The sequence below is a fragment of the Capricornis sumatraensis genome, chromosome 3, assembly GCF_032405125.1.
Source record: "Capricornis sumatraensis isolate serow.1 chromosome 3, serow.2, whole genome shotgun sequence".
Lineage (NCBI taxonomy): Eukaryota > Metazoa > Chordata > Mammalia > Artiodactyla > Bovidae > Capricornis > Capricornis sumatraensis.
Window position 1 is genome coordinate 71,852,894 of NC_091071.1, and position 26,246 is coordinate 71,879,139.

The window sequence follows — 26,246 nt, forward strand, 5'->3', positions numbered from 1 at the left end:
ATTAAGAAAACGGTAATTTGTCATAACACAATGAAGCCTCTGTGAGTCCTCTTGGCTCACTGAAAAGACACGGTGCATGCATGCTGAGGAAGCTCAAACGAGAGGAAGTGGCTTGGTGAGGACTAGGCTCCTGGGGGCCAAGTAGCAGTCAGTTTTGCTTCCATTCATCTCTGACTCAAGATGGCATTTCTCATTGTCATGCAGCAAAAGAGGGACAAATAAAGTGGCAAAGAACGGCAGAAGGCCCATTGCCTCTACAGTCAGGAGCACGGAGGGGCAAGTCAGCACAAGATTGTGGACATATCCAGCGGCTCATCTATGAGGAATCACGGGACTGTGCTGGGTGAACTTGGGCTCTAATTTATTCCCACATTGTACAGCCTTGAAAATTCACTGTACATCAATTTTCTCAATTAGAAGATGGGAAGAACAGTCAAAACTCCTTCTTTGTTATACACGTGTTTTCTGTGACTACCTGGAAAAATTTCTTCTTAAAAGAAAAATACAATCTGTATTCTTCAGCCTTAAGCGGGCCATTTCGACACCTGCTACAACATGGATGAACCTGAGGCCATTGTGCTAAGTGAAATATGTCAGTCACAAAAGGACACATGTGGTGGGATTCCACTTAAATGAGGTGAGGAGTCATCAAATTCATAGAGACAGAAAGTAGAATGGTCGTTTTCAGTGATGGGGTTGGAGGTGGCAGGAACGGGGATGTGTTGACTAATGGGTACAGATGTCAGTTCCACAACATGAAAGGGGCTCTGGAAACGGGTTGCACAGCAGTGTGAATGTGCGTAACACTACTGAACTGTACACTTAAAAATAGTTAAGATGGTAAATTTGATGTTTTGACTTTTCCCAAAATGAATGATTTCAAAAATAAATAAATAAAATGCACAACAGGCCTGGCACGGTGGAGAGCATCACTCTACAAGTATTGACTACAGGATTGAAGAAGACTCCTTGCATAAGAGAGACAAGATCTAACTGGCTTATCATCACTGAAAGATCTTTAAACATTTTCAGAAACGGACCCAAGCATTTGGTGCAATGAGTAAGGAAACCACCAACTAAGCCTCAGCCCTGACAGGAACCATCCGCCTCTGAGAATCAGATGACACGTACCGCGTTAAGGCCGTGTTGTCAGGACAGACAGCCTTTTGCCCGTCCAGTAAGCCAGTGCCACAGGAGACTGAAGGGGGCAGACCTGGGGGAGGTGGCGCAGGTGCTGCTGCTGCCGCTGCTAAGTTGCTTTAGTCGTGTCCAACTCTGTGCAACCGCATAGACGGCAGCCCACCAGGCTCCCCCGTCCCTGGGATTCTCCAGGCAAGAGGTGCAGGTACTAGGTACATGCTTTTCAGCTGCCACTTGGACATTTTGCAATTTGGCAGATTACCGATCTAACCAAGAAATGGTTTGTTACAGTATTGTGATCCCTCACAATGCACAGTACTATTTGCAAAGAAGCTTAGAAGATATCCATTAGCAGTCAGAAGACATTCTGATGAATCCGTTTACTCATGCACCCTAAACTTACTGAGCCCCACCCCAGGCAGGTGCACTGACAGTCCCGAGAGGTATAAAGATGAACATATCCTGCTCTTTGCCTGCCAAGTCTGGTGAAGGGAGATAGATTCCAGCCACAGGCAAAGTCTTGTAAAAAACAAAGATGTCATGGAAAAAATGTGTTTGAACAATGGAGAGACGATATTTGTAACTAAGACATATGTGTGTGTCAGGGGGAGGAGAGACTGGAGTGGTGGGTTGGAATCATGGTGACAAACCTGAATATCTCCCCAGGTAGTCTGGCTTTGTTTTGAGGATTTGAGAAACATAACTCTTAGATGGCAGGTAGACAAGAATAACTACTTAGAAAGGAGGGCCATTTAAGAGGCTGCTGTAATAGATTAAGCTAAAATAGGACTCAAACTAAATGTGTCAGTGACACTAAGGAAGTAGGTACAAGCAGTGGCAAAGAGGAGAGCAAAGGAAGGCTTCTAGCTTACATGACTATCGGTGACAAATATTACTGGAGGAAGAACGAGACTAGGGGAAGACAATGTCTTCAGTTGGGAACACTCTGTATTATGGCTCAGACTTCTCATTCATAAAAGGAAAATTAATAATAGATGATCAGATGGGATCTTAGCACTATGGTGAGGATTAAATGGTGAAATAACAAGAAGAAGATCATACTTTCATTTATCATTAGTTTTGTGTAAGTGTAGAACCCAGAGAAGATTTGGGACAGGAGACAGTTGGGAGTTACTGGTATAGGCATAATTGTTAATAGTGCCAAAGGGTGTAAGCTGGATCACCCAGGGAGATGACACCCTGTAATCTAGCAGCAGACCCTGGTGCATGCAAATATGCAGAACACGGTGGGTGGGGGCTGGAGTGGAGGCCAGCAGAGATGGCTTTGAAGAAGTGATCCAAATATGAGAATCTGGAAAAAACAGCCTCACAGAAAAACAACAACAGTGAACAGCCAAAAGCACCAATTCTGGCCAGAAGCTGATAAGATGAGAACTAGAATGAGAGGGTTTAACACTGAAGAGGTCAAGAGTACCATGAGCAAAAGCTACTCCAGTGGAGGGTAGGGTGAAAGCCAGTTACAGCTCACTTAGGAATGCTGTATTTTCCTGACATATTTTGACATTACATAACTCTTTATTTGGGGAAATCTTCATTCTCTAGGGCTGGAACACTGAGCTTTCACTCTCTCCCAGGAGTCACAGATACAATTTTTCCTCTTCATTTCATTTGGACAACAGAGGGACTTGGGACTCAGACTGAGAGGAAATTAATGCCGTTAAGAATCATTCAGTTCAGTTCAGTCGCTCAGTCGTGTCCGACTCTTTGCGACCCCATGAATCGCAGCACGCCAGGCCTCCCTGTCCATTAGCAACTCCCGGAGTTGCTATATTTTATCACTGAGAAAAGAACACTAGGTTTGGGGTTGGGGGAGAGTGAAGAGACAATGGGATTAAAATATAGAACAGCACAAACAAAAGTAGAGAATCTTCTATAATAATGCCAAAAGTCATACTAATTCAGTACTGATGGGAGAACAGAAGTGGGTGCTTCTGAGACTCTACACCCATCTGCCAAGGGTCACGAAAAACGCCTGTCTGCAAGTCCTTTACAACATACCAACTCTTACCTTTCTTTTGATATCAGTGAACTGGGAAAACATTAAAGACCAATAGAACGACAGCTCCAGGATATAATAGTAGTGAAGGTCAGGTGTGAGTGGCTGAGGATCAAAGAGAAAAAGGCACGATTAATAATTGATAGGAAATCAAATCTGTTTCAAACATCTCAAGCTCAATCTTGGAAAGTGACATGGTCTTACACCTCCACAAATTCCAGCCCCACTCTCTCTGTCAGTAAGAGAGCTTTGAAGGATTCCTCTAATCCACAGCTTGATGGAATTAGTTTTGTTTCATCTCCAACCAGAAAAGTGACAACTGGTATGAACATCTGGCATTGGTACCCAATTCGCGATTAATTTCAACAATCACATTTATGGTTCTCTGACATGCGTCTCTACAAGACTCCTTTAGGCAACTTGCAAAAAAATTCTAACACATACACAGAAAAAATAAATCTGGACAACTCCCATGAGATTCTTTGAGATTCCTGTACTCAATTCCGTGAGTACAGGGACCAGAGGAGGTGAAAGAAGCTGGGGTACTATATGAGTCATTGAGGCACAGTTTCAGATTCTGTCTTAATTGGAGCTTTTTTTGTTTTTAGAAAATGTCCTATACATTGTAAAGATTTTTAAAAAGATAATTCCAAAATATTTATTACAAGATCAGGGGGACAAGGAAGCTGCTAAGAGATACCAGGTTAGGCACCTACCAGGGAAGATGAGATCAAGCCCCAGTTTCACAGTTTAAGTAGTTATAAAACTTGGGCCTTGGTTTACTTATTGGAAAATGGAGGTAACATCTGCTTTACCTGCCTCAGAGGTCCAGGAATGAGGAGAGGCTCAGAGAGGCAGTGGAAGTCAATGCTATTTATTTTGCACATAAATCCATAAAGACAAAACGGAGTTTAAAAAAAAACATTTTTGATGAGTTGTTTTTAATTGTTTCCCTGAGTTATACTAAAATAACTTGATTTCCCCAATGAATGAAAGACCTTTGAAACTCATTACACGAACACATCCACACCACTGCATACAAGCAATAGTATACATGGTAAATACAACTGAAACTGAAATGCTCTGTAAACCAATAACAGCATAATGACTAAGTCGTGTGAGATGCACTCACTTAACTACCAACTCTAAGCATGGACACCAAGAAAAACAGTTGTTCCCCTCATCTATCTTTGTCAACAAAACACATGAGGAACAGGATCCTTTCCATGCAGTATGCCATTACAGGATACAGAACTGTAAACGACAATATTCTGAGTATAATATTTTAAGTTCATAAAACAGCAGTTGCGACTGAGAATTACAATTGTGTGCCGCGAGTGGTCGCTTTCACAGTTACTTTAGTCTCGATCAGATGGCCTTGGAATGTTCAGCTCTCTCTGACCATGTCATGTTGCTGATTTTCAGTCTTTCCTAATTTGAATAAACCATGTGAAAGAGATGGAAATGCAAACTGGAATCCCCATTTCAATGTGTTCCTAGCCTTGAACTTGTCCTAAGAAATAGCCAACGCCACTCCCAATCCCCTGTTGCAACACAGTGTGTAATAAAGAAGAAGCAGGGCACGCCTGCTGTCCATTAACTTTGTTAGACCAAATGCCTCTAAAAAGGCAATCTATAGAATCCCAAACTCAAAAATCCACATTGCTTACTACAATGTCAGTCTCTTTATTTTATCAACAAAATACATGGTTGTATTTGTTTCTCTTAAATAATATATCTCAGTTGAACTAGAAATTCTAGAACTGTTTCAGCAAGATTTCTAGAGAAGTCCCACTTTGATATTCAAATAGTGACTCAGCTAGAGACCACGACACATGGTAATATTACTAAATTCAAGATCCGAGGCAAGGGTATATCTGTGGGCAGGGATCTGAAATGCTTTCTGTCTGGGATATGACTTAAATCTCATTTTCAATAATGCTATATTTGTCTATGTGTAACGGGACAAGCCCATTTTTCCATGCTCAGGGATATGGTGTTTGATTTACATCTACAGAGGCTGCTCCTAAGCCACAAAATGAACCAAATTCAGCATGCCTATCCCAGCTCCTTACTCAAGCTTTGCCCACTAGCTGTTGAGACAGGCCAGGGCTATTCTCAGCCCAAATGCAGATGGGCTATTAGAAGGAGGACTTATCCGCCTACTGAAGTGATCATATCTTACTCTTCAGCAAACACACCTTCTCCACTTCCTCCATCTGCTCAAGCAAGTGAACACTGATAATGAACTAACAGAAAGTACCTTCCTCACTAGGCTATATCCACCATCAAGCAGCAGGGGCAAAGTGGGGACAAAAAGCAAGGTGGCTGCCCAACCTGCTGGGACCTGCCAGAAACCATGGTGCTGGCTTAGGAAGAGCTCCCCATGTGTAAAAATCCAGACAGCAATGCGTCCTTACCTGATAGGGGTAGTTGTACCAGCAATGCTTTGTATTCCACAGCCAGGGGGTCTGAAAAACACAACAGAGAAACCATTTTACATGTTTTGGAAAAGAAGCAGGATAAGAGAAGTTTATGACAGATTCTGGCCTCCCAATATTTCGGGATTTCAATAATCTACCTGTGTGAGAACTGAAGGACTTAGTACAATCGCGAATGGGAAAGCAAAGAAATGAAGAGTCCATCGTGCATTCTCTCTGGGGAATCCTCTAAACTCAACCAGCAGTATTTCAGGCTACTTCTAGGATAGAGTCCTGGATGGCACTTTTTTATATGGTGCTGGTTCAGTAGACACATTCCTGCCAGGTAACCAGCCTCAACAGCAGAGTTCTTCAAGTGTCTCACTAAGATCCATGGCAAATCCTCCATCTCACTATTATCAATAAACAATGTTGACAGTTGATGCACATTTCTCTGAAACTCCTCCAATTCATTGTTCACCAAGCAACATTATTCATCAATTGTTTCATGCCTTGACTGGGGTCAGGAGCAGGCAGGTACACTTATTTCAGCTGGACTAGCTCTGACTAATTCCAGGCCTGAGTAGATTAACCCTCACAGTACACTCCACTCCTGACTCATTGTCAAGGTCTTTTTAAGAAAAAACAATCTTTCTTAATTTAACATAATCATTTGCCTTACCACATTGTAAAATTAAAGAGAACATCTAAGTATACACACAGATTCCAAACATTTTTAATAAGCAGGTAGGGTTGGTATGGATTTGAATAGACAGCTCAACCATCCCCTAACACCAGCACAAACTTTCTCATATTTCTGTACTAACTTTACAATTCTTTTGCATCCCTAATCTTGGTGGTATACATCTATATATATCTGATACACATCTCTATGTTTCTCACTATTAGGAAATGTAATCTATCATTAATCCAATCTGTGTGTAGGTTTATATATCTCAAAATAATAAAACTGTCATTCAAAGATTAATGTCAGATATATTTGTACTGACCTAACCTTCCTGTCAGACTTTATATTTTGGGCTCCACAATCACTGCAGATGGTGATTGCAGCCATGAAATTAAAAGACACTTACTCCTTGGAAGAAAAGTTATGACCAACCTAGATAGCATATTCAAAAGCAGAGACATTACTTTCCCAACAAAGGTCCATCTAGTCAAGGCTATGGTTTTTCCAGTAGTCATGTATGGATGTGAGAGTTGGACTGTGAAGAAAGCTGAGCGCCGAAGAATTGATGCTTTTGAACTGTGGTGTTGGAGAAGACTCTTGAGAGTCCCAAGGAGATCAGTCCTGGGTGTTCTTTGGAAAGACTGATGCTGAAGCTGAAACTCCAGTACTTTGGCCACCTCATGCGAAGAGTTGACTCACTGGAAAAGACTCTGATGCTGGGAGGGATTGGGGGCTGGAGGAGAAGGGGACGACAGAGGATGAGATGGATGGATGGCATCACTGACTTGATGGACTTGAGTCTGAGTGAACTCCGGGAGTTGGTGATAGACAGGGAGGCCTGGCGTGCTGCGATTCATGGGGTTGCAAAGAGTCGGACACCGCTGAGTGACTGAACTGAACTGAACTGAACCTTGCTGTTTGGTCCCAGGTCCTGTAAGAGCAAAAGTTGCTCCCAGCTGCACTAGGATAACTTAGCTGTCTCTCTGAAAGCCACAGAGGTTTCTTTCCACCTTGCATTGATGACGATGAGGATGAGGAGGATATTACAGAGTATTTGTAGAGTTCTCCCTATGACCATACACTTTTTCTTGGAGGATACATTGTTTTTTGAGAATTTTCCTTCATGATCTATTATTTATTTAACCAATTAAAAAGTTGTTTCTCTTTCAAAGTGAAAGTGCTGGTCATTCACTCGTGTCTGACTCTGTGGTCCCATAGATTGTAGCCTGCCAGGCTCCTCTGTCCATGGAATTTTCCAGGCAAGACTACGGTGGGGGGGGTGGGGGGAGTTGCCATTTCTCACTCACAAGTATGGACTCATTTAATCCTTATAGTAAGTAGCAGTAGTATTTCCCTCATTTTATAGATAGGTAAATTCAGACCCTGAGCCCACAGTTAACTGCCTCGGTTAAACAGCCAGGCAGGACCAGAGCTGCATATCAAGCTCAGACTGTCTGGTCTTAAAGCCAAACACAGCCACTGTGACTCTGCCTTTAAGTCTGATAAAAACTGAACCAGGCGTTAGTTCAGGGAGCTAGGCAGAAGTGAAAAGTCACGCCATGCCCTAAACCTAATGATGTTCGGGGATCTTTACAGCCTCGTCTGACGTAGGCACTCCTGGTTCTCCTTCCTTTTTTCCTGCTTTCACCATCTGCTACCTGCACAACGCTGTACATATCACGTGGTCCCTATGCTCCAAACATCCTGGATGCCCAAGTTGCCTGTCTGACTGTCTTCTCCATTTCTCATGTGCATGACATTGAGGTTTATGACTGACCAACCTCATGCGGTGATTATAAAGATCAAATGAGGGAACAAGTGAAAACATGATGCAGAGCCTTCAGAAGTTTGTCTTCTATAAACAACACAAGTCCATCGAGGAAGACATAGAAAATATTGAAAATAATAATAAAAATAATTGAATTCTTGTCACTACTAACATTTTAATATACAGCCCATTTTGAGTCTCTTTTCTATATAATATAGATATTGATACAGACATGGATAGATTTGTCCTTAAACACATACATACACACATTATTTTTAATTTTGGGCACAACACAGCAAAATCTATTTTAAAGTAGAGCACAAATATTATTTATTACCTTTCTCCCTGATAAAACTGTTTACTATCTCTACAATCGACGGAAAGTCCCTGAGGGAAAACTATGTCATATTCTTACGTTTTTCTCTCCAGCATGAGACACTCAAGGTGACAGTTCAGCATTCATTACTGAATGCTAATGAAAAGGAATACAGAATTAAATCCAAGACCTATAAAAAGCCTTGTAGTATTTTTCTGAATGTATCAGTCCCCAGCGCACAGGGCAAGTGTGTGCTTGCTTCTAAAGACAGAGTGGAAATCTCCTCCACTATAGTCATCCTTCCCATTAGAGACAAAAGAGCAAAGATATGACTCCTACTGACCCAGGAACACCCATCATTTAGAGCTTCCCTCCTTTGTGAGCTTCTTCTAACCCCCAGGCTCTTCTCTGGGTGCATCGGATGTGCATCGCCTAGACCTGCTTGTATCATGTGTGAAAGTGGACTCATCTGCAGAAACAGTGGGTACGTCTTTGTCTCTCACTGGGTTCTGCCTCTTTAAAGCAGGGGTAAAGAACACTGAGAATTTGATGGGGCTACCAGAGTGGTAAAGAACCTGCCTGCCAATGCCGCAGATGCAGGTTTGATCGCTGGGACAGGAAGGTTCCCTGGAGAAGGAAATGGCAACCCACTCCAGTATTCTTGCCTGGGAAACCCCATGGAAAGAAGGAGCCTGGTGGGTTATAGGCCATGGGGTCACAAAAAGAGCTGGATACAACTTAAGAGACTAAACAACCACAAACAACAACCACTACCAGGGCCATAGCTCAGCTTGCAAGCTTGCCAGTCACACATGTAAATAAGCACTGGAACATACTTATTTCACAGTGCATGTTCATGTGTACTTCCTACTTTGATGATACTAGATATTAATATATTCCATATGCTACATTTTTCTAGGGTCTCATGTTCAGTTCAGTTCAGTAGCTCAGTCGTGTCCAACTCTTTGCAACCCCATGAATCGCAGCACGCCAGGCCTCCCTGTCCATCACCAACTCCCAGAGTTCACTCAGATTCACGTCCATCAAGTCAGTGATGCCATCCAGCCATCTCATCCTCTGTCGTCCCCTTCTCCTCCTGCCCCCAATCCCTCCCAGCATCACAGTCTTTTCCAATGAGTCAACTCTTCGCATGAGGTGGCCAAAGTACTGGAGTTTCAGCTTCAGCATCATTCCCTCCAAAGAAATCCCAGGGCTGATCTCCTTTAGAATGGACTGGTGGGATCTCCTTGCAGTTCATGGGACTCTCAAGAGTCTTCTCCAACACCACAGTTCAAAAGCATCAATTCTTTGGCGCTCAGCCTTCTTCACAGTCCAACTCTCACATCCATACATGACCACTGGAAAAACCATAGCCTTGACTAGACGGACCTTTGTTATGGTCCCTCAAACTCTTTGAGACAGAATAAATGCTGTCTTTCCCAAAAAACAGATGAGAAGACAAGTCCATGAAAAGGTGATTCTCCTGATTTCTAATAGCTCAACACAAGTGTATGAATCTGGATTGCTGCTTATAATTTAATGCATTAGGTATAACATCTTTAGTTTCAACTGATATCATAAATCTATTGTTTTTTAGAATCAGTTTTTTTCAAATATCTTTAGAGCAATTTCCTTGTTCATTTGATATCAAAATCTGTATAAGCATTAACATAATTAAGAACACAAAAAACTGCAATATTTAGATGTCAAGAAAGAATAATGGTGATTAAGAAACACACTGAAAGCCCTCATTTCATAAGGATGAGCCTAGCATCTTCCTACATAATTAGAGAAAAGCTCTGAACCTAGGACAGTGCAAGGTGATTCAAGCACATTTTCTGGAAATAGAAATGCCTTTTTACATGGCATTACCCAAAGAAAGGCAATGCCAAAGAATGCTCAAACTACCGCACAATTGCACTCATCTCACATGCTAGTTAAGTAATGCTCAAAATTTTCCAAGCCAGGCTTCAGCAATACATGAACCGTGAACTTCCTGATGTTCAAGCTGGTTTTAGAAAAGGCAGAGGAACCAGAGATCAAATTGCCAACATCCGCTGGATCATGGAAAAAGCAAGAGAGTTCCAGAAAAACATCTCTTTCTGCTTTATTGACTATGCCAAAGCCTTTGACTGTGTGGATCACAATAAACTGTGGAAAATTCTGAGAGAGATGGGAATACCAGACCACCTGACCTGCCTCTTGAGTAACCTATATGTAGCTCAGGAAGCAACAGTTAGAACTGGACATGGAACAACAGACTGGTTCCAAATAGAAAAAGGAGTATGTCAAGGCTGTATATTGTCACCCTGCTTATTTAACTTATATGCAGAGTACATCATGAGAAACGCTGGGCTGGAAGAAGCACAAGCTGGAATCAAGATTGCTGGGAGAAATCTCAATAACCTCAGATATGCAGATGACACTACCCTTATGGCAGAAAGTGAAGAGGAACTAAAAAGCCTGTTGATGAAAGTGAAAGAGGAGAGTGAAAAAGTTGGCTTAAGGCTCAACATTCAGAAAACTAAGATCATGGCATCTGGTCCCATCACTTCTTGGGAAATAGATGGGGAAACAGTGGAAACAGTGTCAGACTTTATTTTTTGGGCTCCAAAATCACTGCAGATGGTGACTGCAGCCATGAAATTAAAAGACGCTTACTCCTTGGAAGGAAAGTTATGACCAACCTAGACAGCATATTGAAAAGCAGAGACATTACTTTGCCGACTAAGGTCCATCTAGTCAAGGCTGTGGTTTTTTCAGTAGTCATGTATGGATGTGAGAGTTGGACTGTGAAGAAGGCAGAGCACCAAAGAATTGATGCTTTTGAACTGTGGTGTTGGAGAAGAGTCTTGAGAATCCCTTGGACTGCAAGGAGATCCAACCAGTCCATTCTGAAGGAGATCAGCCCTGGGATTTCTTTGGAAGGACTGATGCTGAAGCTGTAACTCCAATACTTTGGCCACCTCATGCGAAGAGTTGACTCATTGGAAAAGACTGTGATGCTGGGAGGGATTGGGGGCAGGAGGAGAAGGGGACGACAGAGGATGAGATGGATGGATGGCATCACTGACTCGATGGACGTGAATCTGAGTGAACTCCGGGAGTTGGTGATGGACAGGGAGGCCTGGCGTGCTGCGATTCATGGGGTTGCAAAGAGTTGGACATGACTGAGCACTGAACTGACAATAACAGGAGACAATATCAATGCTGGAAAATCCAAAAACTCAGTGATTCTCAAACCTTGGCCTTCCAATAAGACTCACTTTATTTCCCCTGAAAGATATACTCTTAAATAATGATATGAAGCACTTTACAGATTTTAAAGTATTTTATATATGTTACCTCATTTAATTTTCATAGGAACATTGTAAGTGCTCAACTAACATAGCATGCAGGTGCCAGAAAGGATAAAGAACATGTTGGCATGGAGGCTCCTCAAACTATTAAAATGCGGGTTCTGATTCAGTAGGCCTGGCTTGGGGCTGATATTCTACATTTTGACAAGTTTCAAGATGATGCTCAGACCTTGGACCACACTTTGAGTAGTAAGGTGCTACAGAAAAGTAAGGAGGATGATCCAACTTGGTATCACCAGGTGTAAGACACTTTGCTAGGCACTTTGTTATAATATTTCACAATTCAGTGTTAGCTGAATAAATGAATGAATTATTTCTCATCTAACAGTAGCCATATGGAATAGAAGTTGTTAGTAAAACAGTAGTTAGCTGGAGACAGTGCTTCTCAACCAACATCCATGCTTGCTAGAACCACACCCCTAAGATATATATGGTGGAAGAGATGTGAGCAGGGTTGACATGGGCCACTTTGGGATGCCACCCCTAGTGATGAATGTGAATGAGCTGTTCTCATCCTTTCTCCATTTCCATCAGAGGAAGATAGTAAGGGCTGGAGCTGTCATCTTTGACCCTGAGATGGAAGTTTCTGTTGATGTTAGTGTCAGAGGCCTCCTACTAGCCCTGGTCTGCTTACCTTGGACTATATGTGTGAGACAGATAAATTCCTATCATTTTTCTTATACATATATACACATAGCCTGTATTCTAATAGAATCATCTAATAGTTGCAGGACCACCATGGATTCCAAAATCCAAGGAATCCAAAATCCCGTATTTTGTATGGTAGTCTGGGGTGACTTACACAGCATTGTAAGACAACTCTTCATATATGGTACTTAATAGGTATTAAAGTGTGTGTGTGTGTGTGTGTGTGTGTGTGTGTGTTTATGTGTGTGTGCTTAGTCACTCAGTCATGCCCGACTCTTTGCAACCCCACAGAATGTAGCCCACCAGGCTCCTCTGTCCATGGGGATTCTCTAGGCAAGAATACTAGAGTGGGTTGCCATGCCCTTCTCTAGGGGATCTTCTCAGCCCAGGGATCAAACCCAGGTCTCCCACACTGCAGGCAGATTCTTTACTGTCTGAGCCACTAGGGAAGCTACTAACGTACACATCAACTAATTTCAATTTAAGACTTACAAAAGATCTGAACAAGATTAAGACCATAAAAGAGTACAAAATGAATGACTTTTAACATTCTCGATTTAAAACACAATGTAGAATGACATTTTCATTATGTTATGTACATCTGCTCCCAGACACCATACTTGAGATACATCTTGGCCACACACACATCCAGCAATAGCACAGTGTCCCAGGGGAGGCTTCTGCAGCTCTTCTTACCCTGAGCAAACCCAACCCCAGCACCGGGATGGAGGTCAGATGTGCTGCTGGAGGTCAAAAGCAGTCCTCATTCGCCTTTTGACTAATGCATAAGATTCAGTGTGTATTCTGTGATTATTTTTTTAAGCGACAGCAAATGTGATTTTTAAAAAAATCCGGTTTCTTTTTTATCAGTTGTTCTGGAGAGGTTTCATAGTGAATAGGACTAACAAAAATAGATGAGGTTTGATCATTTCACTTCACTATCTGGAATATGATAGGTTTGGTCTTATTTTTTTTTAAAGTTCCATTTGATATACTTCTTAAAAACAATAGTTAAAAAATGTGTTCTATTAATTTCTGAGAGTTTGATATTGAAATTCCAACTAAAAATCTTATCTACTTAAAACAAACAATTGTAATATGTAGTGGGACTATATGGAACCTTGTTCTGTATTCTCCAAAGCCTCCTGTAAATGTGTTATCATACTTTCGTAATTCAAAAAATAAAAAAGAAAGATAAAAAATAAAAAGGGCTCAGCAGATATAAACAAGGTCCTACTGTATACAACACAGAACTATATTCAATATTCTGTCATAAACCATAATGGAAAGGAAAGTATATTGAAATATATTCCTTTCCAATATGAAAAGGAATGTGTAATATATATAACTTCGAAAATATATGAATCACTTTGCTACAGAGCAGAAACTAACACAATGTTGTAAATCAACAATACTTTAATAAAATAATTTTAAAAATAAATAAATGTACCCTTCAGTTATTATGATGATGAATCAATCATCAGTTATCAAGAAGGCCTTGTCCAAGCTAATAAAATGTACAACGCTAAGGGTGAACCTTATATAACCTATGGACTTTGGGTGATTATGATGCGTCAATACAGGCTCATCAGTTATAACAAATGTACCACTCTGGTGGGGGATTTGATAGTGGGAGAGAATATGCATACGTGAGGCCAGGGGTACATGGGCAATCTCATACTTCAATTTTTCTATGAACATAAAACTTCTCAAAAATATTAAATCTTAAAGAAAATCAAGGTTAACTCAGATCACTAACACTTATCATGCCTCGTAAACTAATGGAATAACTGAGCTTGAAGGAAAAGATCAGAAAAAAAGGATGCTCAGTTAAACTGGCAAGTGTTAAATGATTAAATGGAAATTTAAATACACATACACACCTTTTTTTTCAAGAATTGGTTGGTACCTTCAGCCGAACAAATAGTAGTCTCTTTGAATTAATAAATATTTTGATATAACAAAAGAACATGAATCACAGAGAGTATTAAAAACATTTCATTGCCTCATCAAAAGTGTGAAAGAGGTGTGGGTCTTTACCTGAAATCAGCATCTGAGAAGCAAACTTTCATCTTTCACTATTTCCATCCAAACTCTTAGGTGGCTTTCATAAAGCTCAGGTGTGACAACAGTGAAGGAATACAGTCTAAGAGACCTACTGGCTTCTGACTAGTTTAAGTATGAAATACACAGAGCCTTGGATTATGTTTTTAAATGCCAGGAAGCGAGCTCCCTGAACTACTCTGAAATTTCTTTCACTGAAACTACTGAAAACACTTTAACTGAGTTATACTTGAACCTTACACCTCTGGCTTATACTGTAGATGTACTGTAAGAACATGAGAAAAATGCTTCCTGTCTGCAATGTGTTTACACGGGAAAGGTTAACTCTAGGCAACCACTGAAATTGAATGTATAACTTCCAATGATATTTTTCCTTTTAAATTTAGTCCAATGGGGAGACTTCTTCTCTTTGCAAATGTTTAGCATGTTTCCTGTTACCAAATCATTATCTTTTCACCATGGTTTTGGGAAATTAGGATCTAATTCTGAAGCTCAGTCACAACAATTGTTACTGTCTCAACATTTTTGCTTATTTTTCCTTTTGTGGGTACTTTTTGATGGTAATATCTATATTAACAGCTTTATTACAGAAACATTGTGAATTCTCTTCAGAAATGTTGAACAGCATAATTTCAATGAATATAAATCAAATCCATTCAAAATGATAATCTACCATTTTTATTTAATACATATTGTGAAGTAACTCAGAATCAAAAGAAATATTTTATGCTTTGTAAGTTTAAAAACTGATCAATAAACTGTATTTGGGATGAAAAGAATGAAGCCAGAAGTCTCTGAGCAGCCTGAAGATGCAGTTGATCAGTGATGAATAGTCTAGAACAGTCTCCAGCATGCAAGAATTACCCTTTCCTCCTTTGCTGGGTCAGGAGATATGTGACTATAAATCTACAAAGCAGAGTGGTGACCCCTCCCTAGAGGCCCCTGGCATCTGCATTAGCTTTGAAAGCTCTTATGATGTGCAAATGTAATTTAGACTTGACCTCATGATCATTATATAAAGATAGCAGCTTTTCATATTGATCAAACTTTAAAAAAGATGCTAGTCTTCAGGACCTAGTGAAGTATGTGCTTTCAGCACACTCAGCAATCAGTTTAGAAAGTAATATGCAGATCTGTCAGGCATACAAAAATAGAAGGAATTCCTCAGAGATGGGTATTGAGGTTACAGGGTTTCCTTGAGGGCTTCATCACAGAACCAAAGAGAAAGAAATCTTAGTGGATTTTCCATGCCATTTAAAACCTTCCAGCAGTGGTTCTCAACTTTTTCTGCCTTTGCTCAGCTGAGGGACTAACTCCACATGTACCTCATAGTAACTGAGGCTGTGATTCTCAAGAGTCTGGAGAACAGGAAGCTTAAAAAGACACCTGTCTACATTAATTCAGATGTGTACTCTCCTCTGGGCCAGTAAGAATCACTGCAAAGTAGAATGGACAGATTAATTCCATGTTTAGAATAGAAATTGGGATAAAGGAACCAGATGAAGAAAAGGGAAGATGAAATAAAGAAGTGGAAAGACCTACTGGGAAAGGAAAATCCTGAGAATGTCCACATGGGGGTGGCGGAGGTAGGGGAGAGCTGTGTAGAGAGGGTGGCCAGTGCAGAATTTGGGAATGAAGCCGATCAGAATGGCCGTTGTGAGCAAAGAAGAACAAAAGAGCATTGCTCAGCACCCAGTTCTACAAGGGTTCCGTTGACCCACTGCAGTCACCTAATGCCAGCGCAACCCTGAGGGGAATTCAGGATGAAAAACAGGATGAAGCACTGTGTGCTGTGGGTGAACGGGCCCCATAGATAGTTAGATGGATTTCTGAGGAAGAATTTCAATGACCCTGATTCTTGAATCTTCCCATATAAAGACAAACACTAAAATCACTAGCTTGAGATATCTGTTCTTTATGACTGGCAGTGACTTTTTATGAAAATGTATTCTTGACAGTGTATTTCCTGGCCAAAAAAAAAAAATAATAATATATATACTGCCTCTTCCCACCTGTTTGGAGCAATTCCTCAGAGCTGTCTCCTGGGGTATAGTCCTCAGTACACCACACTCCAGTACTCTTGCCTGGATAAAATCCCATGGACAGAGGAGCCTGGTAGGCTGCAGTCCATGGGGTCGCAAAGAGTCGGACACGACTGAGCGACTTCACTTTCACTTTTCACTTTCATGCACTGGAGAAGGAAATGGCAAACCCACTCCAGTGTTCTTGCCTGGAGAATCCCAGGGACGGGGGAGCCTGGTGGTCTTCCATCTATGGGGTCACACAGAGTTGGACACGACTGACGCGACTTAGCAGCACAGTTCTTTTATTTAAGGTCTTAAGACCTTGAATAAAACTTAACTTTGCAATTCTTATGTTGCATGTTTTTCTTTAAGTCAACACTATTAAGAAACACAGAATTAGTCAAAAGACCATATAAGGAAACAATTATAACACAGAACAAAAAATTAAGATCTCTAATGTGTAAAAACCCATAAAAATTGATTAAAACATTTAAATATCCCATCAGAAAAATGGGGAGAAGACACAAACAGGCAACATACTAAACAAACAAACAAACAAAATGTGACCAAAAACGTATGTAAAATTACAGGTTAAAGTGAGACAGAATTTTTTTACCTGAGTCTGAAAATTTCCGAAGAGGTTTATACCCAGGGGTTAGCAGTGCATAGGGAAAGCAGTACTCTGCAAACTAGAATAATCTTTCTAAAAAGTAATTTTGTCTTCAGAATCTGTACATCCTTTAAAGCAGCATTTATTGTTTAAAAAAAAATCAGACTCAGAGTAAAGGCTCTGAGTATGTGGATTTCCACTACCATTCCTTTTCTAGTAATGAAAAATCGAAATAAATGTAATTGTTCAATAAAATTGAACACTGGCATGTTCCTACCTGGGATTTGGTGGGTGCAGACTCTGAGATGAGAACATCGGTGCTGGCTGGTTATTTGGGAGTTGACCTCAGGAAACTAGAAAAACGGGGAATACCCAGTGTGGTTTTCAGGAATGAGCTGGTTACTGTTGTGGGCAACTACACCTCAACTCCGCTGAGGACCTCTGCAGAATTACAGAGCACACATCTTACAACTGTCCCAACACAGGACAGGGAGGCTGAGGCATATATCTACCAACTCTCATACGCCATTGGTTGAGGTTCCAGTATTAACGCCTATTGTATCTAGGTTGTACCCTCCTGTGTCTGGTACCTTTGCAGCTTAGGAGAAAGCAGAGCAGAGATAGGGCACAGCTCCTATCTGATGTGGGACACTGTCAAAAGTGCATGGCACTGTCCACCACAGCTATACTAATATCAGATGGACTACACCACAGATGGTGACTGCAGCCATGAAATTAAAAGACGCTTACTCCTTGGAAGAAAAGTTATCACCAACCTAGATAGCATATTCAAAAGCAGAGACATTACTTTGCCGACTAAGGTCTGTCTAGTCAAGGCTATGGTTTTTCCTGTGGTCATGTATGGATGTGAGAGTTGGACTGTGAAGAAGGCTGAACGCCGAAGAATTGATGCTTTTGAACTATGGTGTTGGAGAAGACTCTTGAGAGTCCCTTGGACTGCAAGAAGATCCAACCAGTCCATTCTGAAGGAGATCAGCCCTGGGATTTCTTTGGAAGGAATGATGCTAAAGCTGAAACTCCAGTACTTTGGCCACCTCATGCGAAGAGTTGACTCATTGGACTCTGATGCTGGGAGGGATTGAGGGCAGGAGGAGAGGGGGCCGACAGAGGATGAGATGGCTGGATGGCATCACTGACTCAATGGACGTGAGTTTGAGTGAACTCCGGGAGTTGGTGATGGACAGGGAAGCCTGGCGTGCTGTGATTCATGGGGTTACAAAGCGTCGGACACGACTGAGCGACTGAACTGAACTGAACTGGACAGGGATAAAACCAGTACATTCACATTTTAAGTTAAAATCAAATTGCAAGTAGAATATACAGTGTATCTTGTGTTTAAAGTAGATATATACAGATATATATTTACACACACACACACACACACACAATATGACTGGCAGGATATTTACCAAAAGTTAATTAGTGTTTATCTTTAAGTAATGAGTATCTCAGATGATTTTCACTTTTTAAAAATGTTTATATTTCAATATTAAGCTATGCAAGTAATTGTAGCTATAATTTTCTACAATGAACAGGGCATATTGCAATAATAAAAAGAAGCTAAGTCTATGTACCTTTAATAGGTCTGATTTAAAAAACACATTTGCTCTATATTTAAAAATAACATTAATGATATTAACTATTACAATCCTCAAATTGTTCAATAATTCCAATTAATTTAAAACTAAAAACTAGTATATGAAACAACCGCCTTCAGAGCATTTATGTGTTGACTTTGATATTTCAAGTATAAATCAATCATCAATAATTTAATTCTAAATTCTCCATTAAGAGAAAGTGGAAAGGGGAAAATAATAAGATGAGCAAATAACGCAGAATAAAGTTTGCACTCATTACAGTGATGATCAATCATTTTGCGATCCACCCCACCCACTCTCATTTCAAAGAGCCTCAATAATCTCTTTTTAGTGTGGTTAGTTGTTCAGTCATATCCAACTCTTTGCTACCCCATGGACTATAGCCCGTTAGGCTCCTCTGTCCATGGAATTCTCCAGGCAAGAATACTGGAGTGGGTTGTCATTTCCTCCTCCAGGGGATCTTCCCAACCCAGAGGTTAAAATCACATGTCCCGCGTCTCCTGCAGTGTAGGCAGATTCTTTACCTACTGAACCAATGGGAAAGGTGGGCACTTTCTTATTACTTTGAAACCAGTTTACCTGCATTCTAACATCTTTCTGCTAATATAATTGCACCCTCCTTGTTTATTTGCTCTTTCAAGTATTCAGTAGCCTCCATGTACCAGACATTCTGCTACACACGAAGATACTAGGGACAAGTTCTCCATTTTCTAGGAACTTACCATCTGCTGGGTAATCAAAACAAAACAATACATTATAGGTGAAGTAAACACAGGCTGCAGAGGGGCAGATCCACCCAGCCCAGTCTGGAAGGGAGAGGTGGCAGAGGACAGCTCCACTAGGTGGCACCATAGTAGTTGAGGACAGAGGGACAAGCAGACGATGGTGGAGGGGGAGAGAAACTCAGATGGAGAACTTGTTTTTTTAATCTTTCAGGAGTCATGTCATAGTTCCAACATCATTTTCATAATCCCTTTCTTTGCCTTATTCTCCAGAAGCCTAAAAAACACTAAACGCCTTCTCATTTCCAACTCAGAAGGTGAAATGTCTCTGGCTGGCTGTCCATGTTTCTGCTATGTTGGCTGTCCACTGTGACCGGGTAGGACTAACTCCACTCTGCCCAATAAATGTTCCCTGCTCTCCTCGGGCCAGGCACCTTGCTGTGTGTGCCTCATTAATTCCCGTCTCCATGCCTTAACTACTCCTGCACCTTGTATCTGGCTTGTCATCTCTACCCCACTGCCTGCTGGTCAGTATCCTAGGCACTATTTGATTGGCCTCCTGGGGTCACACAGCCTGCTAGAGGCTACTAGCTCCACCAGTAACAGAGAGCTAGTGATACACATGTACCTGTCCTGTACAGAAAGGTCTTCTTACTCCTACTTTAACATTTATTCAAGACGGAGAGAAACAATAATACGAAGGTGGAGAAAGCATGAAAAAAAATAAAGCAATGAACTTAAAAGAATGAAATGTGAGTGAAAACTTGGTTATTTTTCTTCACAATGGCTCTTATTCTGAATTGAATATTTGTAGACATTTTCTTAAAAATGGTGAGCCTGTCAATTCAAGAGATTCAAATGAAAGTATTTGTTGCCAATGATAAAATTCAAGAAAATATTAGTAATATGTCTAACAGATTCCCATTTGTTAAAAACTTTTTGGAGGGGAAAAGTGAAACAATGACAAATATTCTTCTATTTTTTTCTTGCTTTTGATATTTATAATAATGTGCCAACATTTGTAAGATCTGTATAACTCAGTGAACCAATGGTTTCCAAATGACTGATGCATGATGTTAAATAATCACACCTGGATGAGAGGGAAAGAGAAATCAATGGATGTTAATGTAACCAAGCATTTAAATTTCACTGACATTTACTTTTTCTTGAGTTTTGGCATCATATCAAAGAAGAATATCTACAATTTTCTGGAAAACACTACTAAGATATTTCCACCTTTTCCAATTTTGTATCTTTGTGAGAGTAGATGTTCTTTATATAAATCAACCAAATACACACATTCACACACCCGTGACAGACTGAATGTTGTTGTTGTTCAGACACTAAGTCGTGTCCAACTCTTTGCAACCCCAGGGACTGCAGCACACCAGGCTTCCCTGTCCTTCATCATCTCCTGGAGTTTGCTCAAACTCGTGTCCATCGAGTCAGTGATGCCATCCAACCATCACATCCTCCATTGCCCCCTTCTCCTCTTGCCCTCAATCTTTCCCAGCATCAGGGTCTTTTCCAATGAGTCAGCTCTTCGCATCAGGTACCCAAAGTATTAGCACTTCAGCTTCAGCATCAGTCCTTCCAGTGAATATTCAGTGTAGGAATGAGAATCCAGTTCTCCTCTACTAAATCATACATTAGGGGTTATTACAAAAATCTCTAATTTTTGTTTTGGACAATATAGTTTTTTTTTTAAACTGTTTTTTCCATGTAATGACTGTTTGTTGCTATTTTAATTCAATTCATAAATGCTTTTACAACTCCCCAGCTTTAATTTCTAATGCAATAAGTATCAACAGATATGACTAATAAAAACAAAAACTCTTTAAAATCTTATGACTGTTACCAGTATAAAGGGGTCCTAAAACCAAGAAGTTTGAAAACCACTGTGTTCGAGGACAGCAGATCAACAAAATGAAAAGAACCAAGTCTCCAAAGATGGTGTGGAGCAGAGATCATGGGGGTGTCAGGGAGGGAAGATAGTGGCTAGAAGGGAGCACAACGGGGGCTTCTCGCTCCAGGTGTTGGAAAAATGAGCATGTTATATTGTGGAGAGTCAGCAAGTTGCCCAGTTTTGGTACCTATCTTTTACTTCAATAAAATAGATTAAAAAAACCCCAAAACTACTGGGCACTTCAGCTTGATATTTCTTATCTACAAAATAAGACTTGCTTTTTAATATGTTATGTAGTCACCTTGTCTGTGTATTCTATCTTCAAATCGTAATAGGCTACATTATATGAATCATGAATCCAAACATATTAAGTAGAGACAGTTCTATGTTTCCTGAACTCCTAAACTTCCAGTCATTTTCTGTCTAGATTGGCCATAAATGGCTCTCAGTTCAGGTCAGTCGCTCAGCCGTGTCCGACTCTTTGCGACCCCATGAACACATTTCACATGAGGAACATGTTAGAAGGAAAAATTGTATCATGCTATCATTATTTGAGAAAGCTGCAAGAAAACACAAAATTCAGATAGTTGCAAAGCAGCCAGATCTCTGTAACATTCAATTCTGTGGCTGGAGAACACCGCTTTTTTTTGAAAGGCAGGGGAATCTAGCAATAGAGAAATAAAAGTTCCTTAATTTCCCAGTCGCTGCAATCACTGAAAGAACACACCATGGGGAAGAGAGAACCAGAAAGGACAGAGCAGCCCCTCCGTATGGCCTAGTGTCCTGTCAACCAGCTGAGTGACAGTGGCTAAGTCAATTCACCCATCTGGTTGCTCATATGTGAGCCTAGGAGACAGCGTAATTTCCATGATCCCTCAAGCCCTAAATGTCACCATTCTCTCTGACCCCCTTTATTTCCCCCAAAGACAAAAATCTTAGTTTCCTGTGTGTGCTCTAATCTTGTTTCAAGCTCTGACACCCCATTAATGAAAATGCAGTATCAGAAGGAAATCCTCTGTTTTCTTCTTCAAAGGGACTCCAGCTTTCCACTGCAATTTAGACATTCTGAATCACTGACAAAATTTAGTCACTCTTATTAAACACAATATAATAAAAAGCTCATTTTGCCCAATATCATTATATGTGAATAAAAGTCATAAAGTGAGAAATTACTTTTTAGTGTGTCCTCTATCTGTGAAACTCAAGTTTTATATTATGTGTGGTATTGACGATTAAAATTTTCTAAATTAAACACTGATGAAAATTTGATGATGATATTTTAATTTAGGAAAATAATTAGTCCCTTTCCTTACAGTCACTTTCATATATTAAAATTCAGAAGGGAATTCACAATTCGGTTTACCATTATTCATTACTAATAGGACAAATGATCAAACTATATCCTTTAAATGAGTGGTACATCCTTATATATTATTTATCTTCTAATTAGGATAGAGAAATTGTCCTTTGAGTTGCTGAGTTAATTACAAAGAAGGAATTGATCGTTATGCAGTTTAGTTTCTGATTTTAATCAAGCCTGTTTTCCTGTCTTCCCAGCTTCTGATCTTATAAAGATATGTAATTATTTTGAGGGGGAGAGGAAGCCAAAAGATACAAATCTGATAGATTAATGCAATTGAGTTACATCAAGGGGCTGAACCAGCAATACAGAAGTGGTTTGCTGAATATAAGATAAAGCTTTCCTTTAGATGAATAAAGAGAGCTTTTAAAAATCAATGAGGTGAAAAGGCCGGATGATTAATGAAATCGGCATGATACTGAAAATGAAATCTTGAACTATCGTTGTTGTTTAGTTGTTAAGTTGTGTCCAACTCTTCTGCAACCCATGGACTGTAGCCCGCTAGGCTCCTCTGTCCATGGGATTTTCCAGGCAAGAATACTGGAGTGGCTTGCCATTTCCTCCTCCAAAATTATCTTTATGTGGAAGCAAAAACAAGATGGCCAAGTAGTCACGGTATATTCCTGACCAACCTTTCTATGGAAATAGAACCCACCTTCCTTTTTACTTTCTGTTGTATCCATATATCTTGGAGATATTGCAGGTTCAGTTCCAGAGCAGGGAATAAAGCAAGGCACATGAAGTTTTAGGCTTTCCAGTGCATAGAAAAGTTATGTTTATACTATGCTATTGTCTATTAAGTATACAATAGTCTTATGTCTAATACATTATGCAAGCCTTTTGTGAGTCATAATCTTTTTATTCTGGAAGGGCCTCGCCTCCAGGTTGATTGCTGCTGACTGATCAGGGCATGGTGGTTGCTGAAGGCTGGTATGGCTATGGCAATTTCTTAAAATGAGACAACAATGAAATGTGCTGCATCAATTGCGCTTTCCTTGCATAAACAACTTCTCTATAGTGTACAGCGCTACACTACGTTTTGATAACATTTTACCCAGAGTAGAACTCCTTTTAAAATTGGAGTCAATCCTCTCAAATTCTGCCACTGCTTTATCAACTAAGTTTATATAATATTTTAAATCCTTTGTTGTCGTTCCAACAACCTTCACAGCATCTTCACCAAGAGTAGATTCCATCTCAAGAAACCACTTTCTCTGCTCATCCTTGAAAAGCAGCTCTTCACCCATGAAGGTTTATTCATGAGATCACAGCAGTGCAGGCGCATCTTCAGGCTTCACTTCTAGTTCCCTTCCTTTTCCCACTCTGTCTGCAGTGACTTCCTCCACAGCAGTCTTGATTCCCCTCACAGTCATCCATGAGGGATAGAATCACCTTCTTCTGTACTCCTGTAAAGGTCTGTATTTTGACCTTTCCCCCATGGGTCATACATGTTCTTGATGACATCTAGAATGGTGAGTCCTCTCTAGAAGGTATTCAATGGACAGTTTTGCACAGGTCCATATAGGGCACCTTATAGCCTTACAAAATGTATTCCTTAAATAACACCTGAAAGTCAAAATTACTCCTTAAACCATGGGCCACAGTATGGCTGTTGTGTTAGCAAGCATGAAAACAACACGAATCTCACTGTACATCTTCACTGGAGCTCTTAGGTGATGAGGTGCATTGTCAGGGAGCAATAATAATTTGAAAGGAACCTTTTTTTTTTTTTTCCTGAGCAGTAGGTCTCCTCAGGAAAACCGTGGGCTTAAAATACTCAATAAACCATGCTGTAAACTGGTGCGCTGTCATTCAGGTTTTGTTGTTCCATTTAAAGCATAGGCAGAGAAGATTTAACACAATTCTTAAGGGCCTAGGATTTCAGGAGTGGTAAATGAACACTGGCTTCAACATAAAGTCACCAGCTGCATTAGCCTCTAACAAGAGAGTGAGCCTGTTCTTTGAAGCTTTGAAACCAGGCATTGACTTCTTTCTATCTGTGAAAGTCCTAGGTAGTATCTTCTTCCAGTACAAGGCTATTTTACTCACATTTAAAACCTATCATTTAGGGTAGCCACTTTCATCAACTGTCTTAGCTGGATCTTCTGGATAACTTGCTGCAATATCAGCACTGTATTAGCACTTGCTGGTTCACCCTGCACTTTGATGTCATGAAGACGGCTTCTTCCCTTAAATCTCATGAACCAACCTCATGAGCTGCAGACTCTTCTACTGCAGCTTTCTCCCTTCTCTCAGCCTTCACAGATTTGAAGATAGTCAAGACCTTCCTCTGGATTAGACGTTGGCATGTGGGAATATTGTCACTGGTTTGACCTTCTCTCCACACCACTAAAAGTTTTTCCATGTCAGCAATAAATTGCTTCACTTTCTTTCTGTGTGTTCACTGGAGTACCACTTTTAATTTCTTTCAAGAACTTTTTCTTTGCATTCATAACCTGGCTGTTTGGTGCCAGAGTCTTGTCTTTGGTCTTAGTTTTCGACATAGCTACCTACCTCACTAGGCTTAATCATTTCCCACTTTTGATTTAAAATGAAAGATGTACAACTCTTCTTTTCAGTGGAACATTTAGAGGCCTTTATAACGTTATTGGGCTTCCCAGGTGGCACTAGTGGTAAAGAACCTGTTTGCCAATGCAGGAGACATAGGAGACGCAGGTTCAATCCCTGGATTGGGAAGATCCCCTGGAGTAGGAAATGGCACTCCACTCCAGTACTCTCGCCTGCAGAACCCCATGGACAGAGGAGCCTGGCAGGCTACAGTCCATGGTATCACAAAGAGTTGGACACAACTGAAGCAACTTAGCATGCATAAGGTTATTAATTGCCTTAGTCTCAATGTTGTCATGTCTCAGGGAATGGAGAGGGAAAGGAGAATAGGAAATAGCCTGTCAATGGAGCAGTCAGAACACACACAACATTTATCAATTAAGTCTGCTCTCTTATGTGGGTTTAGTCTATGAATCCCTAAAACAATTATACAATAGTATCATCGAAGATAACTGATCACAGGTCAGCATAACTAATGTAATAATAATGAAAAAGTTTGAAATATTTTGAGAATTACCCATTTGTGACACAAACGTGTTTAACTTGTGACACAGAGGCACAAAGTAAGCCAATGCTGTTGGAAAAAGTGGTGCCGATAGACTTGCTGATGTAGGGTGGCCACAAACCTTCAATTTGTAAAAAAGAGAGCATCTGCACACAATAAAACAAAGTATGCTTGTACTTGTCAAGTGCTTCTTTGTTTTGTTTAGCTCAAAACGTATGAATTTCTGAGTTCACAGATGTCTACACTATTAACCCATCAGTGTTCCCTTTCTTGTAGTTTGATTCATGCTCTCATGAGGTTATATTTGTTACTTGCCAAATGCCTGATTCTTCAAGCACCTACACTATCAGTTATAGAACCTGCCTGTGTAAATGAGTGAAAAATAAGGTCATTTATTGTACTAGAAATTGGCAGTGCAGAAAAAGGCCATGAAGTTGAACCAAGCTGGAGCCATCTGTCTCCAGGCAAAGGCACACAAATGACTTCCTGACTTCAGTCCACGGTTCCAGGGA

General features: G+C 40.5%; 1 protein-coding gene across 2 annotated transcripts in view; it reads right to left on the reverse strand.

The window, feature by feature from the left end:
• The window catches only part of CERS6 (ceramide synthase 6), a 344,938-nt gene that overhangs the window by 72,424 nt on the left and 246,268 nt on the right, over positions 1-26,246 (reverse strand). For both annotated transcript variants that reach the window (XM_068967950.1, XM_068967951.1), the window contains exons 5-6: positions 5,578-5,628; positions 3,170-3,262 (exon numbers count right to left, since the gene is read on the reverse strand). In XM_068967950.1, the coding sequence (XP_068824051.1) occupies positions 3,170-3,262; positions 5,578-5,628 (144 nt within the window). The remainder of the gene's footprint in view (positions 1-3,169; positions 3,263-5,577; positions 5,629-26,246) is intronic.